General features: G+C 34.6%; 2 protein-coding genes across 14 annotated transcripts in view; both read right to left on the bottom strand.

The window, feature by feature from the left end:
• Positions 1-2,551, bottom strand: part of Tmem267 (transmembrane protein 267) — a 30,964-nt gene extending 28,413 nt beyond the window's left edge. For 4 of the 5 annotated variants that reach the window (XM_078016695.1, XM_078016705.1, XM_078016691.1 and 1 more), the window contains exon 1: positions 1,767-2,551. Coding sequence is in view for 1 of the 5 variants with exons in the window: in XM_078016691.1 (XP_077872817.1) it covers positions 1,767-1,820 (54 nt within the window). In the remaining 4 variants the exon portion in view is untranslated. The remainder of the gene's footprint in view (positions 1-1,766) is intronic. The other variant, XM_040273474.2, reaches the window with a different exon arrangement.
• Positions 2,552-2,668: 117 nt separating this feature from the next.
• Positions 2,669-19,268, bottom strand: part of C1H5orf34 (chromosome 1 C5orf34 homolog) — a 29,166-nt gene continuing 12,566 nt past the window's right edge. For 4 of the 9 annotated variants that reach the window (XM_078016616.1, XM_021722523.3, XM_021722524.3 and 1 more), the window contains 9 exons: positions 18,071-18,169; positions 16,781-16,904; positions 12,940-13,031; positions 11,840-11,909; positions 10,936-11,106; positions 9,947-10,041; positions 8,758-8,856; positions 5,262-5,302; positions 3,880-4,257 (listed from right to left, as the gene is read on the bottom strand). In XM_078016616.1, coding sequence (XP_077872742.1) covers positions 4,064-4,257; positions 5,262-5,302; positions 8,758-8,856; positions 9,947-10,041; positions 10,936-11,106; positions 11,840-11,909; positions 12,940-13,031; positions 16,781-16,904; positions 18,071-18,169 — 985 coding nt within the window. In that variant the 3' untranslated portion in view covers positions 3,880-4,063. Of the gene's footprint in view, positions 2,872-3,879; positions 4,258-4,752; positions 5,303-7,087; positions 7,173-8,757; positions 8,857-9,946; positions 10,042-10,935; positions 11,107-11,839; positions 11,910-12,939; positions 13,032-16,780; positions 16,905-18,070; positions 18,170-19,268 lie in introns of those variants that run through there. The other 5 variants (XM_078016641.1, XM_078016625.1, XM_078016655.1 and 2 more) reach the window with 5 other exon arrangements.

The following is a 19,268-nucleotide window of genomic DNA, read 5'->3' as shown; positions in this document are numbered from 1 at the left end:
TCCCTGAAAGTTTTGTTAATAAAAACCTCAGCTGGCTCCACCCCAGCTCTCTGGCTTCCTATATCCTGATTGCTTGCTCCTACTCGGTGCTGCATCTGCCAGGAATGGATGCAGCCAAGAGGCCTCTTACCAGAATTGAGTAGCAGACACCAAATTCTTGAACCTCTGAAACTGTAAGTAAAATAAATCTCTTTTCTTCCTAAAGTTAGCTACCTGAAGGATTTTGTTACAGCAAAGAAAAATAAACTAATATAGAACCTAAGTGTGCTCATTTTTCTTAATCCGTTTTCTTTCATTTCCACTTTCTACTCATCCCACTACAAATAAAATGAACCCCTGAACTTCCTAAACTTCGAAGCTTTATGTTTATTTTACTCCTTTACTTTTGTTGGGAATGTTCCTGAAGGGCAACAATTATAATAATTTTCTTTTAAACTTGTCATGCATAAAATCTAATGTGCTTAAGTTGTTGAACAAATGTTTCATTATACTAATACAAGAGGTGAACACATAAGCAATCCTTAGGTTGTGAGTATTCCTTCCAGATTTCTGCAACAGGGTGTGAATGTGGTGCTGGGGAATTGAACCCAGGGGCTTATGCCTACCAGGTAAGCACTCTACCATTGAGGGACATCCCCAATTAGTCCTCTGCCTACAAAGATATTTAGATTGATCTCTTTACTACAATAGCCAGACACCCATACCATAAATTCTTCTCTGTAACTTGCAGAAGACACTTTCTCCAGTGGCCCAACAACAGTCCCATTACAGCAAATGCCATTAACTACTGGGCATTCAAAGGACAGAATAGTAACCCCCCTTCTTCCTTAACTCTACACACACATAATTAGTTGGTCTCTTGAAGTATAAGCTATCGTGTTTTGTTTGCTACTCATCTCTTAAACATTATTTCTGCCCAAACAAAATAAGAAAAAAATTCAAAGTAAATCTCATCTTCTGATTCAATCTTCCTGAGTCCCACCAATATCATAAATTTACAAAACGTAAAAGTAGTCAAAAATCCAAAAAACTTCCTTTATCACACTTTACAAATAAGTCTTCTTCACTACCCTGCAGTTGCTGTGAAACTTCATTTCTTTAATGCTAAAACACCAAAAGCAGGTGCCAAATCTAATGCACATAATTGGTAAAGGGAGAAAGCAGAAATCTTGCCCACATTTACTGAAACTTTATAGCCATGAGATCTCGGCACATAAAATTTTTAGTTTCTATGATCGCTACAAATAAAACATACAGTTCTTAATTTCAACATGTTCAGCAAATTCCCAGTCACGTTTTTCTGAGGTTGGTGTGATGCAATGATTTTTAGAATGTCAATTTAAAAAATGGGATAGGAAGTCCTGGGGTCTCTTGGAAGGGACCATATCAAACATCACTGAACCCAAGGCTCGAAGGTCTCTACTACCAGTTAAAGAAGGTAGTGGGCTCCTTCTGCAAGACTCCCGCACCCTGCCCAGGGCCAGGCCAACGCCAAGGGCGCAGAGTCCTGGAAAGGTTGGGTGTCTACGGGATCCAGAAGGTGCCGAAGCCGGAGGGAAGAGTTGGGGCTCCGCGCAGACCACTGGGCCACCAGACAGCGCCGGCCCGCGGTCAGGCACACCCGGAGTGCCTTCCCTCCCCGCCCCTTCAACCAGGACCTGCCAGGTTTCAGCGTCGGACGGGCCCAGCCTCTGGCTTCCCTCAGGGCGCAGTTTCGCGTCCATTCTGTCCCCTCCCGTCCGACCCCTAGCAGCAGCCATACCCACCCTCAGTTCTCGCAGCTGCAGCGCGTAGCGGACCCACCCCTGGGTCGGCACCATTGAGACGCCGGTTGCCGGCCAGAGCAGCCCTAGCTTCAACGTCCGCCCAGAGGACGCCGGGAAACCGGCCCTTTTCGGAGCGGAGAGGAAGCGATACTCCGGTGCACGATGGTTGAGCCTGTGGGTGCCTTGAACAAATCACAAACCTCCCTAAAAGAGACCTTTGGACGACAGGGTAGGAGGTGGAAAGTGCGTTCTTGGTTTCCTTCTGTCAAACCTCAGGATTCGTTCTCCGCTTAAGTGGTTTCAAGTCTTAACCGCTAACCTCCCCACGACGCACCCAAGTGGAGGCTGGGAAGCTGGGGACCGAGAAGTGGCTTCACCTAATGTGGGACGCGCAGTCCGTTGTGGGTCTCCAAGATGTAGAGATACTTCCAGCTTCTTTCATTGGTCCTCCTGGGTTGTCGTGGAGTTTTTCAAGAGGCGGTGGGATCCCAAGCCTGCTCAGACCTGACGTTCCTCAGTAGCGCTTTACCGCCACCTTGGGGTGTTGTCGATAAATCTTTGCTACTATGCTGGTGGATGTTGGAAGCTAGACTTTTGGACAGTGACGTAGCTAGAACATTTAAGCATGACTACTAAAATGTTTAGGAAAAAAAAAAAAACTGCAAACAGGGCTGCTTGAAACTAACTGGATTCACCAGTTTGTTTGCAGGGACTGCGACCAGGTGCTTCCCATCTCCCTGCTTCGCAGTTTTGGGTACTGCCTTCATCACGGAAACATCTACCTTAGAAAAAGGACCAGCCCCAAAGAAAACACCTCTTACAGAGGGACATTTTTCACCTTTCTTATCGTTTCTCAAAACAAGTGTCAAATGGAAAGGAAGGGCAGCAGTGGAATAAATAACTTAGTTGAAGGAATGTTTAATCTCAAGCAAATACCTAGGCTGTCCACAGAATCTCAGTTTCTCAACCACAGAACTTTTCATTGCTTGTCACAGTCTATAATTTGAGTGCTTTTAGCCATGGTAAGGGCACACTTTCTGTCTGAATACAGTTGTTTCATAATAGTCTTGGGTTTCTGGAGCTGAGGGACAACATAGATGACTTCCTGTGAACCAAAGCAGAACAAATTGTTGGTTTTCTGTCTCTCTCTAGTCAATTTACTACCTAAAGACACTGATCCATTTACACAACATATACTGAGTGCTGTGTGTGCCAGGCACTATGGTAACAAGGCTACAAAATTACTTTATGAAGGATATTCTAGTAGTGGATATTGGCCATACTGAAGCAAACAAGCTGGGCAGATTGTGGTAGGCACTTACAGGAAGTAAACAGGGTGGATATTAGAGTTGAGAGAAGAGTAACCTGTCAAGTAGTTAGGGAGGCTTCTTTGAAGAAATATTTTTGCTAATACCTAAAATATGAAGAAGCCCAGAGTGAGGAGCTAAAAAGAGAATCTTGTGCCCCTTCAACTCATTGACATGATCACTACAAATCTAGTAATTCTTTTCTCTTCATTGTTTTCCTTTGTTGCTTTATCTTTAGATATGAGGAATCTGATTATTTATTTTGTGGTGCTATTATTTTATTTTTGAATTGAACTCAGGGCCTTGTGCATTCGATGCAAGCATTTTACCAACTGAGCTATATTTCCAGCCCCAGCCTGATCTTTTTAAATAGAAAATTAGAACATTTCTGGTTGTCTGGTAGTATAATCTTACATTCTTTTTAGATATGAGTTTTTGTTCTTTCCATAGGCAAGGCTACTATAAGCACTTTTGGTGAGGACATTTCTGTTAATTCCACACATTTTGCAGCATAAATCTTTCTGTGAAATTTATGAAATGAAATCCAATTCATGAGACAGTTTAAATAAAACAGTCTTGGCTGAAGTACTTGATCCTTAGCTTGCAATATTGCCTAGGCTTGCTTGCTTGTTGTTTTGTTTTGTTTAGATTTAGTTATCTTTTAATAGTTCTTTGGGAGTAGAAAGTAAATAGGAGTTACTGGATACAAAAAATAGTGAATATGACACAAGATTAAAAACAGCAAAAAATTCATAATTTTACAAAAGTTTCATAAATCTGACATTAAATGAAAGAGTTCAAAATAGTTCTTTATTAATAAAATTTATTGTATGTATTTAAAAATTTTGCAAATTAGGTAAAATACAACCAAAGTTAATTGTCAATTCTCATAGTCATGTAGAAGTAATACATGCAATTTCTTGGCTTACTAATAATTTTGTACCAGTCATTTGAAACAACATCCTCAAGATTTAATAATAATTCCATTTTTCACTTTTTAGAGTTTGATAAAAGACAATCAATATCCTGAAGAATTTTGGAAGTTTTTTCCAATGCGACTGATACTTTCTTTTCATTAAATTCTTCTAGCAAGGTTTCTGAAGATCTTGGTTTATAATAATCAGAAGACTGTTCATTTTTCTTGTTAGAAATCTGGTTTAGGATACCACTATTCTCCAGTAGCACTGAGTTACTTAATTAAGGAGCTTTTCCCCACATTTTAAAAATTACATAAATATTTTTATTTTCAGAAAGCCTGGCTTTCGTATCAAAATATTATTTCTCAATAAGATTACTTGGATTCATAATAAAGTAGGGACTTCAGAAATTAAAACTACCCCTTATACATGATGAAACACATTATAAAGGAGAGGGAATATTTATATGTGTGTTTGTATTGAGGCTTGGTGATAAGGAGGAAATGAATGAAAATCTCAGTAACGTTTCATGTTCTTAAGTGTTATAAAAATGGAACAAGAATAGCAATGACAGGATTATAAGCAATCTGTGTAGTGTCTTTATTTTCTAAGTAAAAGAAATCTAAACTAAAAAAAGGCCTTTCCTCTGTTCCAGAACTACTTTATTATTTCAGTAACATTCAAAAATCACAAGAGAAAACAAGTTTAAATAAGTGGGGTGAGAATGTACAGAATGAAAGGTTTCATAAAAGAAGTCAGAAGTAGGTACTTAATAATTTTAATAATTTAGAATAATATAAGTGATAAAGTCCCCAAAGAACACCTTTACCCTAGTTCACTGTTCCTTATTAAAGTTAAATCCAAAGAAAAGTGTTAACATGATGTACCTTCCATAAATAAGAAAACATCTTAAATATTTGCTGACTCAATAAAGCTCTACAATATATAAAGTATGGATTAATATTTCATAAATTATATCCATGAATTAAGTCTAGAATTGAAGGGGATTAATTCTGCAGTATAGTACATTCTTTTTGGGGGTGGGGGTGGATATCGGGGACTAACTCAGGGGCACTTGGCCACTGAGCCATATCCCAGCCCTATTTTGTATTTTATTTAAAGACAGGGTTTCACTGAATTGCTTAGCGCCTGGCTTTTGCTGGGGCTGGCTTTGAACTCAAGATCCTCTTGCCTCAGCCTCCCAAAACAGCTGGGATTACAGGCATGCACCACCATGCCCAGCAGGACAGTACATTCTTTTTAAAGGATACAGTTAAACTTCTGTATCTTTTCAAGTTCAGAAGCAACAGACCTGTGCAAAAAAAAAAAAAAAAAAAAAAGAAAGAAAGAAAAAACAGGAAAAAAGTAAGTTCATGCTGATTTTTTTTTTTTTGGTACCAGGTATTGAACCCAGGAGCACTTAACCGCTGAGTCACATCCCAAGCCCCTCTTTTTGTTTTGAGACAAGGTCTAAGTTGCTTAGGGCCTTGCTAAATCACTGAGGCTAGCTTTGACCTTGCAATCCTCCTGTCTCAGTCTCCAGAGTCACTGGAATTATGCATGTACACTACCATACCTGGCATGCTGATTCTTTTTTATTTATGAAATTTCAATAAGCATACTTGACTTTTTTTTCTAAAAATGTTAAGAATTCTCTTTATATTAGCTTTACTTAGCAGCAAGTTGACTTAACTAATATTTACTGAATGTTTCTAAAGGACAATGAATAAGTCTCCAAAGATTTTGTAATCAAGTATTGATATTTTAAGGTTACAGGTTTTCCTACTAATTCTTCGTACTAACCCAGAATACCTTCTACTCTTTCTCTCTAAAGTATACCTGAACTTTAATAACCTATTAAATCCCATCCCTTCTAGGAAAGATGTGACCTCTCACTGAATTTTTACAGCATTTATGTTAATCATATACTTAATTGTAATGTCTTCTCTTGAATATTTAACTTTTTGATCTTCCTACCTAGATTGTCTCTCAGAAAAAAAAAGATCTCTTAAAATTTTTCTGTACTTTTCATTGGTATAATGATTAATTTTAGAAAGGCCTCGTTTATAGAGAACTCTTAAAATTAGATGGTTTGGGAGGTCCCAAATTTTTACACAGTTAAATTAGACATTAAAACATGAATCTTTAAATTTCTTCTGGAATAGACTATTAACTTATTTCATTTAGCTCTTACCATGTATGAAAAATAGACAATGAGTATGAAGTATAGGTTTGAATGTATAAAACTAGCAGAACCCCATACATGTGTGTTCTTTTACCTTATGAAGCTAGAATGATATGTGAGCAGTAGCATACAATTACAAATGATGTAAACTTTACTTTCTATAAAAAATTAGTGAGGACATTAGTCTAAAAACATGTTTTTATTCAAGTTACTTGAAAAGGCTATTTTAGCTGGGTGCAGCAGCACACACCTATAATCCCAGTTTTTTAGTCAGCTTTTTCGCAGCTGTGACCAAAAGACCTGACAAAAACAATTAGAGGAGTACAGTTTATTTGGGGGCTCATGGTTCCAGAGGTTTCAGTCCATAGATAGCCAGCTCCATTCCTCAGGACTGAGGTGAAGAAAACATCATGGCAGAAGGATGTGGTAGAGGACACCAAGTCAGGATATGGCCACCAATAAGCAGAGACAGAGACTAAGCTCAGCTCTCAAAATATATACCCCAAAGGCACACTCCCATTGACCCACCTCCAGTCACACCCTACCTCCCTACAGTCACCACTCAATCCCTTGTCAGGGGATTAATGAATTGATTAGGTTAATATTCCCATAACCCAATCATTTTACCTCTAAACTTTCTTTCATTGACTCATACAGGAGCTTTTGCTGAACACCTAATTTAAACCATAACATCCAGCAACTTGGGAAGCTGCAGCAGGAGGATCACAATTTTGAGGCCATCCTTAGCAACTTAGCAAGACCCTGTCTCAAAAAAACAAACAAACAAACAAACAAAAAAAAAAAAAAAACAAAGGGCTGGGGATATGGCTCAGCAGTGAAGTATCTCTGGATTCCCAGTACTAAAAAAGGGAATGTGGCTTTATTGGCTTTACTACAATGGGTCATATGTACCTTCTTGCCAGCTTGCAATCTTTTCTTTTTCTTGTATACTAGTTTATGGATGTAAATGAGAGAGATCTTTGATCATTTTAAGCATCTGTGGAAAAGAACTTGGATATAACTTACTCCAAAGCCTGCAGACTTATCATCATTGCAAATCACCTTTAGCATAATACAATTTTTTTTTCTGGCATAAGCAACCATAACAATCTTTAATTCGATTGCTCACATGATGAACCAACTTCTTATGAAATATATTCTGCACTCTTTTTTTTTACTAACATCCATATTAAAATGTCCAATTAATAAGCTAATAATGGTGAGGCAGAAAAAACTGAAATATGATTTAGGCAGCTGTTCACTATATAATCTCTTTTTCCTTCAGCCAACTCTGACAAGAAAACAAATCACAGTGGAAATGTCTTATCCTTTGCAAGGGGATAGAGCTACTCCTTAATTCCTTTATCTTATCTCTCTGCTGCTGCTTCCATCCTTCCACCCACAGCTTCCATAAACAATGTGCACTTTCACTTTATAGTATTTCTTGACAGCTATTCTTTTTCAGCTTTTATATAAGAAGTCTGCATTTTACAAATGCTAGCTGTGGTGAAGTGATCACTTTTATAGCCATGGATAATTTCCTTTTCTTCTAAATTGTTTTTTTTAAATATTTATTTTTTAGTTAGACACAATACCTTTATTTTATTTATTTTTATGTGTTGCTGAGGATCAAACCCAGGGCCTCACATGTGCTTGGCGAGCACTCTACTGCTGAGCCACAACCCCAGCCCCTAAACTGTTTTTTATTAATTACTCAAGCAACTTTTCAGCATTAGCTGAAGGATGCATCTGGAAAGGTAAATCCTTACATACTTGAGATTTTCAAATAATACCTACTGATTTGATTTGATTTGTTCCAAGAAGTAACTTAGGTTCCTAAATTGTTTTTGGTATCCTTTCCCAGTATATTCAGATTATACCCTCACTGATATGAATCTGCTGAATGACTTCTTCCTGTCGTTTTCCAGTTTAGGAACTTGTATTTATGTCACATTTGAACTCTATTTACAACAAGATCCATAAAAATTCATCCTATACCCTAGCAGAAATCATCTGCTCCATAAAAACTATCTTCTCACTATCTCCATAGGCCAAAAGATTCTTTTTGCCTCTGCCCTTGCTTGCTTCCTACAATATCTTTTCTAAATATTCCTTTACAGCCTGGTCCTAGTCCTCTGCAAACTGAAAGGCACATAGAAGGGACTGAAATACTTGATTTGTTATTTGCTAATTAATTTGGGGCAAGTAATTAATATGACAGAAATTATTTAAAAATCAACTTTTGCTGAAAGCTTGTTAGTCAACATTTTATTCCCATTAATACTAATCCCCTTTACATCTTCCATGAACTTTTGAAGTTATCATATGTAAAAGCCTTTCATTTTGAAATTTTCAATGTAAAGTTTTCTGTTCCTCAGATGAAATATGATGAAATATAATAAATTAATATATCAGATTTGAAATAATTTTCAAGTTTAAAGTATCAAAAGCATTATAGGAGTAAAATATATTTAAAACTAATAAGTTTTCTTGAGAACAACAGTTTCAGGGGTTACTACTTGATACTTTAATTTCTAAATATTAGTTGGCTCTTCTAGAGAGATTAAAAGAAATATAAATACCAATTTTCTTCAGGAATAAAAGCTGAAGGATGTGTGAGCATCTCTCTTGGACTAATCTGGGTAAGTCTTCTGCACCAAGACGTTACTGTTGTCACATATCTAGAATGAACACGTTAAAATAAATACTTGAAAATGAACTTTTATGCGTTCTACACAAGTATACAAAAAATGGAAAAATCATTAAAACAATTTGGAAAAAAGGACAAATACAAAATTAATTTTCTAAATCTTCCTCATTAGACAAAAAGGCAAGCCTTTTCTATTTTACATAAAAAATAAAATGATTTCAGTCATAACAAAGATAACATTTAAGTCAAAATGAAGATAATATTTGAATTTCACTTAAAGCTCAAATTCAAGTATTCAAATTTTCCTTTTGGTATTTCAAAGTAAATTGATTTTCCTTAAATTTTATCATGAAAATATATCTACACATAAGACTATATGAGCATTTGCTTACTAAATTTAAACAGAAGACACCATTAATATGTACATATGCGCATGAACACACACATAATTATAACTGAATATATAAAACAAATATTGAGTTCAATAAAGTCGAATAGAAAATGAATTCAAGAGGTAAAAAAGCAATTCTTTTGTTAACACTGTCAAGTAAAATTGCTAAAATGTCAAGACTACCACAAGTAGAATTATCATAATAACAAATCACAAAAACTCAAAAAGTATATTCATAAAAACTGATTTCAAGAATCTTCCCAATTTTCAGAATCATTATCAGCTCGTTTAAACTTTACTTTATAGAATATACATACTTTTTGTTAATCATGATTGCAAATCTTATTTCATATTGGTTAGGAGATCAGAATTGGTTAGCACAGTTGACCATAGTCCAATCACCATAGCAAGTCAGTTATATCTGTTATATATTTAAAAAAAATAACTTAAATACAAGGAAGTGTAATTAAAGCAGAACTTAGTCAGTTATGCTAAATGTCAGCAGAGCTGAACACTGAAGCCTGATGAAATTACTTCATATTCTCCATATGGAAAAACTAAAAATGTATAGAACATTTAAATAATGTTTATATGCTTCCTTTCTGTCACTTAAAACATGAAAATATTTTTTTTCAGTGCCAGGGAGCAAACCCAGGGTCTCATGAGTACTAGGCAAGTCCTTTACCACATTCCCAGCCAAAAATAATTTTTAAAATTGCTTTTTCAGTACCTTTCATATGGTCCAGGGTGTTCAATTTCAATTAACTCATCTTGTCCATCAGGAAAAGTTAACTTACACCAACCTAACTTGAGACCTTGATTCACCTTAAAAAGCAAGGAGGAAAGGTAAATTTTATCACTCTAAAACTGAAAACAAAAACATAAACAACCTCTTCTAACTTAATTATCAGTTTAAGAAAATAAGTAGATTGAATAATGAAAATTTTATTTTGACAATTTAAACATTATATTTTACACAACAATGGGTATCAGTCACCACTCACATAATTATTAAGAGAATAAAAATACTTGTGCTATAATGAGTTATCTTTATAAAAATGACTAATTTTGCCACACTGTTCTGACTTGCAAAGAAATCCAATGAAATCAGTAAAGTCTCTTGACAGATTTGATACCTAAAAAATTTGAGATAATGTGATTTTGTTTTCTTTGTTCTATATTCCATGGGTAAACAACAATAAAAATTATCTTCCAAACTATAGATAAGAAACTATAGTTAAGGATAACGTATATTTCAAAAAAAAGCAAAAAGACAGAATTTTGAATGTTTTCACCACAAAGAAATAATAAACGTCTAAGGAAAAATGTTTATCCTGATCTGAACATTATATAATAAAAACATGTATCAAAACACCACACAGTGCCCCATAAATATGTTCAATTTTTATGTCAGTTAAAGATGCTTCAATAAATCTTAACTCTACACAAAAAAAGTAGATTTCAGCTGGGTACAGTACAGTGGCACATTCCTGTAATCCTAGTAACATAGGAGGCTGAGGCCAGAGGATCACACATTTGAGGGCAGGCAGCTTCAGCAATGTAGTGAGGCCCTAAACAACTTAGTTAGACCCTGTCTCAAAATGAAAAATAAAAGGGGTTGGGGATATGGCTCATTGGTAAAGCACCTCTGGGTTCAATCCCCAGTACGAAAACAAAAACAAAACAAAACATGTAGATTTCAATCTGAAGGATACTTACCTGTCTTTTTTCAACAGAAGAGCTGAAATTCCAATTTAGGGTTACAGTAATGCCATCTACAAAGATAGCATGTACTTTGTCATCAGAGTAGGCAAGAAATCTTCCCATGTTGGGTATGAATGATTCTTGCAAAAGCAAAGGCAATATATTGCTATCATTTATTCCAGATTTCTAAAACCAAGTAAATTTAAAAAGCAGGAAATTAAAGTTATCCATTAACAAGATTTAAATTAATACTAATGAATTCTGAGGCAATTTCCCATTCTGATTCAGAAGTTTAATACTGTAGAATTCTTAAGTATATTTTAACTTTTCCAGAAGAGGATACCCAAAATAGTCTTATTTCACAAGTAGATTAAGTTTTAACATCTTTATAAAACTATTGTTCTCCTCTACATAAAAAATAGACAAAAATTAGGAAATATGGCAACATAGAGGTTTACAATCCAGTGAGTATGGATAAAAAAAGAAATGTCTGAGAATCATTTCCTCCAAATCAGAATTAAAGAATTTATTTTTATAGTATAATAAATGTAAAATACACATCACATGATTTATACTATGTTTCAAATGCCATCAATTCCCAGTCCCTTTCCCTCCATTAATAGCAAAAACAAACTGGCTAGGGGCTTGGCTCAGAGACAGAGTGCATGCTTAACATGCTCAAGGCCCTAGGATCAATCCCCAGCGCCTCCACCAGCCCCTGCACACAAATAATTAAAAGTTTGATTTTTCAATGTTTGTCAATTAGGTGGGTATTTTTTGAATAATATTGAATAAACCAATATTAATGTTACAAGAAATTTCTCTCACAACTTGTTTGAAAACAGTTTGATCTTAGAAGTGTGATATAAATCATAAAACCATTTTTTAAAATCTTGATTTTGAAATAACTTTAATATACCATTTTCCAGCAGCATATGCAATAGTTATGACTTAAAGAAAGTCTCGTCTTGGCACAATGTTGGAGAATTCTGTGAACGTGAAAAAAATTCCTTAAACATTTGCAAATAATGACATCTTCCCATTCTAGTAACCCATCCACATGCCATGTAATATTTTAGATGACAAGCAAATGATTTCCACTGAAACAGGTTTTTAATTCTTTTTTTCTAGAAATCCTTAATCCCCTAGAAAGTAACTACTGTTGTTTTCCTCTATACTAATCTTTCCTAGTTAAGGCTATTCCTTCAATTTTTATCAATAAAATGACTCCATGGAGAGAATTAAAAGGTGTTCCTTTAATTAAGAGGTGATAGATTTACAGGTCTGAAAGGTTTAGCATAATCTAAAAATGATGGGTAAGTAAGTCAACTATTTCTAGGATAACAAATTACAAATTCTGCTCCTTTAAATCTATTTTGAAAATTGCTTATAGACGTAAATTTATAAAAATAAATGATTTAATTCAATAATTCATTTTCATTATTCTGGGTGTCACAAATTAAGAGAATGTTAAAAGTAAGTGTACTTCATCTGTAATATACTCTCATAAATCTCTATTAATTTGAGGATAACAAAGAACTAGGAAGTTTTTCAAATATATCATAAAAACCCCAACTTGAAGAATAATAATGATGCCACACTGACCTACAGTAAAGGCGCTTATTTCCTCTAAGCACTTGGTCACCATATATGAATGTTTCCCTATAGTTTTAAAGCCAGAAGTATTCTTGTAATAATATAGATTACCTTATTTTATAAATTATGAGAATAAGGGCTGGGGCTGTAGCCCAGTGGTAGAGTGCTTGCCTCACACGTGTGAGGCACAGGGTTCAATCCTTAGCACCACATAAAAATAAATAAATAAAGATATTGTGTCCATCTTTACAAAAATAAAAAATTAAAAAAAAAATAAATTATGAGAATAGGAAAGTTAACACATTTTACCAAAGACATATACTTTTATTTTACCTGCCAATTATTCTCATCTTTAACCAAAGGAAAATGTATCAAGGTTTACAGATGTACAACACTTGGTTCAACAGAATGTGAAGAAATTACCTGGTGGCCTGCTTAATCAGAGAACATACAGAGAACGGATTTCCTGGTCTATCTGGAGGAAGGTTATTTACTGAGTAAGTTTTCTCTTCTCTCTGAAAATTAGTTTAAAATGAAAAATCTCATTAATAACATATTTTGCCAGCCAGGCATGGTGGTACATGTCTGTAATCTCAGTGGCTCAGGAGGCTGAGGCAAAAGGATCACAAATTCAAAACCAGTCTCAACAACTTAGTGAGGCTCTTAAGCAACTCAGGGAGACCCTGTCTCTAAATAAAATATAAAAAAAGGGCTGAGGATATGGCTCAGTGTTTAAGTGCCCCTGGGCTCAATCTTCATACCAATAATGATTATTATTATTATTATTATTTGCCTTTATTACCTTTTTATTGAAAATGTTTTTACATAGTAAGAAGGCAGCATTTATTTTAATAGTCTAACACTATAATACCTGTATATTTCAAAGGTTTTCTATGATGCCTTTCCATTGTCCAATTTTTTTAAAGTATAGAATTCCACATATACACTCTTTTTAGTCAGTTTTTTTTTCTTTTCTTTTCTTTTCTTTTTTTTTTTTTTGCTGCTGTGATCCAAAAAAACCTGACAAGAACAATATTCAGGAGAAGTTTATTTTTGGTTTCAGAGGTCTTAGTCCATAGATAGCTGACTCCATTCCTCGGGGCTCTAGGTGAGGTTGAACATCATGGTGAAAGAGTGGTGGAGGGAAGCAGCTTACAAGTTGATCAGGAAGCAGAGAGAGACTCCACTTGCCAGATATAAAATGTTTACCCCAAAGACACACCCCTAATGTACACCTCCTCCAGCCACACCCTACCTGCCTCAGTTACCACTCAGGTAATCCCCATTAGGGGATTAATTCACTGATTGGGTTATGGCTCTCATAACCCAATTATTTCACCCCTGAATGTTCTTGTATTATCTCACATATGAACTTTTAGGAGTCTCCTACTATCTAAACCATAGCACCACTCAATACATTCTAATAGCCTATAACTTACTGTCCAATTTAAATCTTGGCTATACATAAACTAATGTAACAAAACTAATTTTCCTACATATTAGCAGAAACTTTATCTCATAAGCCACTCTTTTACCGGAAGAGAAAAGGCTATATAGGTTTTAAAAATAACTATTTTAATTGGATGAATATATCATTTTGTTAAATTTTATTAATGGAAGACCTTTTGCTATAGTTGGTGGAAGACAATATTATTTACATAGTTTTTTTTTTTTTTGGGTGGTGCTGGAGATTGAACCCAGGGCATCATGAATGGGAGGCAAGAACTCTACCACTGTGCCACATGTCCAGCCCAGCCCTGCAGGTTCTTAAAATTAAAAGGAAAAAACAATTATTATTTTGTTATTCCTTCTGCATTTTCTCTTTCTTAGACCTGCTAGTGTTTCCTAGTGCTTGTCTCAAGGCTTTCTTTTTGACTTCCTGATTTCTTTTTAGGTAATCCCAACAGGGCTTAAAGCTATGTCACAATAGTCAGAAGTGGCTAACTTGTGTGGAGCAGACGCTGTATGACAAGTACTACGCTATATACTTCATATGGATTATTTCATTTATTCCTTAATTCTGAAATAAAAATTACTAATACCTGGTTTCTAGATGAGAAAACTGGGCTGAGGGCTAAGTAGCAATAGAGATCTAATTTGAACCACAAGAGAGTATAGCTTATCCTCTTTACTATCAGGGAAAGCAGATTGGTTTCTAAGTCAGACAGATAATTGCAGGTCTCTTTCTTACTAACTAAAATGATGGCCAGGCTATAACTTTTTAAAACAGAATTTCTGATCAATTTTACTTGATGTTATCAAGTTGTCCTCATGAAGGCTGAACCAATTTATACTCCAACTAACACTATGAGAAGCACCCTTTTACCAAACCTTTTAGGACAGTGATGCTACCAATTTAGTTTTAGACAATTTGATAAGTGAAAAATGGCATATCATTGTTGTTATAATTTGTATTTAAGTAATTTGACATAAGTAGTAAAGCTAGACATGCTTTCAAGTATTAAGGGTTTTTCATTTATATTGCCTTTTCTAAAGCTTAAATGATTCTTAAACTTTCCTCATTTTTTTATCAGGGGCTTTGGTGTGGGGGTTTTTGTTTTTGCTTTTTGGTCTTTTTACTGCTAATGTAGTGTGGAATTAGAATATTTTATTCATTTATCTTTTCCATATTATCTGACTTATGCGATTTTACATATTTAAAATTTAATACAAATTTGAAAATCTTCTCAAATTTCTTTTCTTTTATGCTTTCTGTTTTTCTGTATTTGTACCTTAAGGCCCCTCATATGCAAAGATTACAAACATTATTCTTCTATGTTTTCTTCTAACAATTATAAAGCTTGCTTTCTTACATTTAGCTCTTTTTAATTTACCTGGAATTAATTTTTTCGGAGTATGTATTAAAGCAAGAAGCAAAACAATTTTATCCCCCAAAAAGAGTCAATTGTTTTTAAAGCTTTTCATCAAAGCAGTTAAAGAATGGATGTGTTGAACAGAGCTCTGAGAATAAAGCCCAAAGCAGTCCACCACAAAAGAAAATCTTGTTTGGAAATTGGGTGTTTTTATCCCAAAAGCTCATGCTTCTAAAGAACATTACATTTGCCTCATTAAAAAAAAATCATCACTCTCCCCCTGACAGCTTTGAGTAAAACTGAAACTCCATGAAGATGTTCTACATTTATCTTGCAATATTGCACATCCCCTAACATACAGCAGTCAGCAGTAAGACTATGCATACTCAACTTATTTGCCTGTTGACTTGATCGGACACAACACATTCACGTACTTACATATACATATGCATTATTAGTTCATACGTTCATCTCATTTCCTCATTTGTCTCTCTACTAGATTAAGAACTGTTGAGGGCAAGAACTCTTTCATCTTAACCAGTGCGCTTACCAGTGTGCCTACCAAAGGGTAAGTGTTGATGTTTATTGAATGAATGAACACTCTCCTAGAAACAGACCTCTGTAGAGGAGCTGCTCAAATATAATATGAAACATTTACGAATGAAATTATTTTGGGGGTTTACTTAAAAAATAAAACAGGGAATTTGGGGCAGATAGTGGGAAGTATAGATGAACAAGTTGGATAATGGTAACATAAGAATTCATTATATTTGCTCTCTACTTTTGTACACATTAGAAATTTTCCATAGTTAAAACACATCTCCCTACTGACTCTGATGATTTTATTACTTAAATACTCCACTCTGGGGCAAAGCATTTTATTCTATTCCTACCTATAAAACAAAATAATGTGATATTATGGTAATTGCTATAATAAGGTGGACATCAACTGTCAGACTGGCAGGAAACAATTTAACACTCATCAACAAATACCCACATTATTATTCATATGGTCAGTAACATGTTATGTTTCAGTGTTTTCAAAAACAGAACAATATTATTCAACCATCTAGTTGTATGTAAAGATGAATTAAGAGGTCTTAAACAATTACATAGTGGGTGGGAAGTGGGTGGGAAATCTGCTTTATAATGAACAAATTTATTCATTCACCATAGTATACTGACTTAAAGTTACTGATTTCAGCATTTTCTATTGATTAAATTATACAACAGAGGAAATTTAGCTTCTGATTTAAACACAAATTGCTTAAGGTATTGAAGAATAGTGGGTTAGAATATAATAAAAATAAGGTGGTTATAACTAACCAGGTGCCAATGCTGATAGTAAGATTATATTAATTTTCTAGAATGAAGAGTTGGAAGCAGTGTTACATAAAAACGTTTCTATATATATTCTGATTTATACCAAAACTCTCTCATAGTTTGCTTACCTCTTCTGATCCTTCTGGTCTAGGATAATATGTAAAATAGTTCCCAAAATAGGCTCCCTCTGATTTGAAAACAGATCCATCTCCAGGATAAATCTCTATTGAGTTCACATTTTTATGAGTAAGCCTAAGGAAGAGAAATAATAATTGTTTTTCTAATTGAGATTAAAACATATCTGAAAGGAGTCATCAAAAAAGGGACTAAGCAAAGAAGTACTTTTTTGCTTATATAGAGAAGTGGATCATTTTATATTCTGAACCCAACCATATGAATCAACTTTTTTGCAAAAGATAAATAGAACACACAGAAGTTGTTTATGTATTTACTTCAACAACTAAACTCAGAGTTTCTGGAATTCAGGTATCTTGCCTCATTCTCACAGCATCCCCAATGCCAGTCATTGAGGCTGGTACATAAATAGTCACCAAGCTATGTCTACTGCATAGAAGTTCAATACGACACTTTCAGGACCTGAAAATAAACTTTAGTAAAGAACTAGCATAACCAATACCTGATGGTTGAAATATACTAACTGTGCAGGAAGCTGTCCCTTATAGATGACCAGTTATACCCAGAGCAGCCAGGTACAATCGAAGTATTGGTCATATACTATTTAAAAACTGAAGTTAAAAGTTAATTTTATTGGAACATATATGAAAAATATGTTGTCCGAAGTGGGTGGATCTTTACGTAAGAAATGGAGAGACCATGCTCACCAAAAAAAATTATTTACCTTTGCTCTTCCAACATTATTCATGGAAGTCAAACTGTCCATCTGGCCAATAGTAATACTGTAAGTCATCAGAGAGGTTAAATAGTAATTGTTGAGTATAAAGGAGAATCACTGGGTAGGATATCATGGACTAGTGCTGGTACAGAGCAGTTACTCAGTGAATATTTGCTTTGAATCTTTAATTTGCTATCGCCTTCTATAATTCCATGTTCAATAGGCAACCTTGTGATATGGCTAATTCAGACAACTAGGTTTTCTGATGCTTAGAAGGAGTATCCTAAATAACTGATATGAATATGACATTCACTAACAAAATTCACTCCTGAATGGATTTGGAATTGCTGCAAACATCTCGTAAACATGGTTTTTGTGAGTGGGTCACAAGACCCATGTGAACCAATAACATTAGTTCTGAGACTTATAAAAATGCAAGATGAAACACAGGAGTACAGTCTGCCCAGCAAAACGGTGTCCTCTTGCAAGTCTATCTGCAAAGATAGTCCCATCCCATCTATGACACTGTAAATAAATAGTTCTAACTCCAACACAGGTTCCTTACCTATATATGACACCCTTATACCAAACCACTTTCACTAGTTCAGGATAGGAATATTCTTCACCAGACTCTCTCTGTGCAAGTGAATCACAAAAATTCCACCTGTAGAGGGTAAAATATAGTCTATTTAATTCTGGTTACTCCAAATAATTGTCTTAAAAGTCAGCAAAATAGTGCCACTGTAACAAGATTAATTTCTTGCTTAACTTATTAAAGTAGAATAAAATATGAAAGTATATTAATGAAGTTTAAAAACAAATCTTTTTTCCATTATTTTCAATTATATCAGTATTAGATCTCAGCACAATTATATACAAATCAACAGTTTTACTAATCTTTAAAATTTAGCCTGAATTCAAAGATTTCCTAAAATGTTTATAGTGGGACAGGCATTATACTCTTAGGACCTAAGAACTCAAAAAAAGCAGATATGGTTCCTGCCCTCAGTGGAGATTCCACCTGGGCAGGAATGTTAAATAGTAATTGTTGAGTATAAAGGGGAATCACTGAATGCTATGGGCTTGTACAATGACCTAGCTTGTCTAAGATCTTTTGGACAACTACCTTAAAGAAGTGAAGTTTAGGCTGAGACATGGAAAATGAGCCAAAGTCAGCCAGTTCAGGGAAAGTGCTCCTGACAGAGAAAAGAACAAGTGTAGTGGTAAAAGAGAACTTGAGTGAACATTCTAGAGATTGCAAAAGTTCAGTTTAGCAAGAGTACAGAAAACAAGGGTAAGATAGTGAGAAAGCTGAAGATTATAGATACAGGAAGAGACTAGATCACGGAAGACCGATTAAGGATAATGGTTAAGAAAAAGGATAATGGTTTTCAACCTAAAGTCAGTGTAAGTAATTAAAAAAGCATAAAATCTCTTTTGCAACATAATCCTGGATTTTCCAATTTTAACCAGGGAATCATGACTGAGTCATTCCCTTATTTTGTTTTAAATAACAAATGAGTTATTTATATAATAACTCATTTGTTATTTAATGTTATAACAAATGAGTTATTTTAAATAACAAATGAGTACTTATATAGACTACCTGGGATCAAATTTCAATTCTATAAGTACTATCTATGTGGCTTTACTCAAGTTATTTAACATTTCTGGGTCTCAAGTTCCTCTACAATAAGGAGATGGTACCAGTACTTACCTCATGGGAGTACTTTGAGGATTAATTAGGTAAAGTACAATAGTGC

The sequence above is a fragment of the Ictidomys tridecemlineatus genome, chromosome 1 (genome assembly GCF_052094955.1).
Source record: "Ictidomys tridecemlineatus isolate mIctTri1 chromosome 1, mIctTri1.hap1, whole genome shotgun sequence".
Classification (NCBI taxonomy): domain Eukaryota; kingdom Metazoa; phylum Chordata; class Mammalia; order Rodentia; family Sciuridae; genus Ictidomys; species Ictidomys tridecemlineatus.
This window is presented reverse-complemented; position numbering and strand designations above follow the sequence as displayed.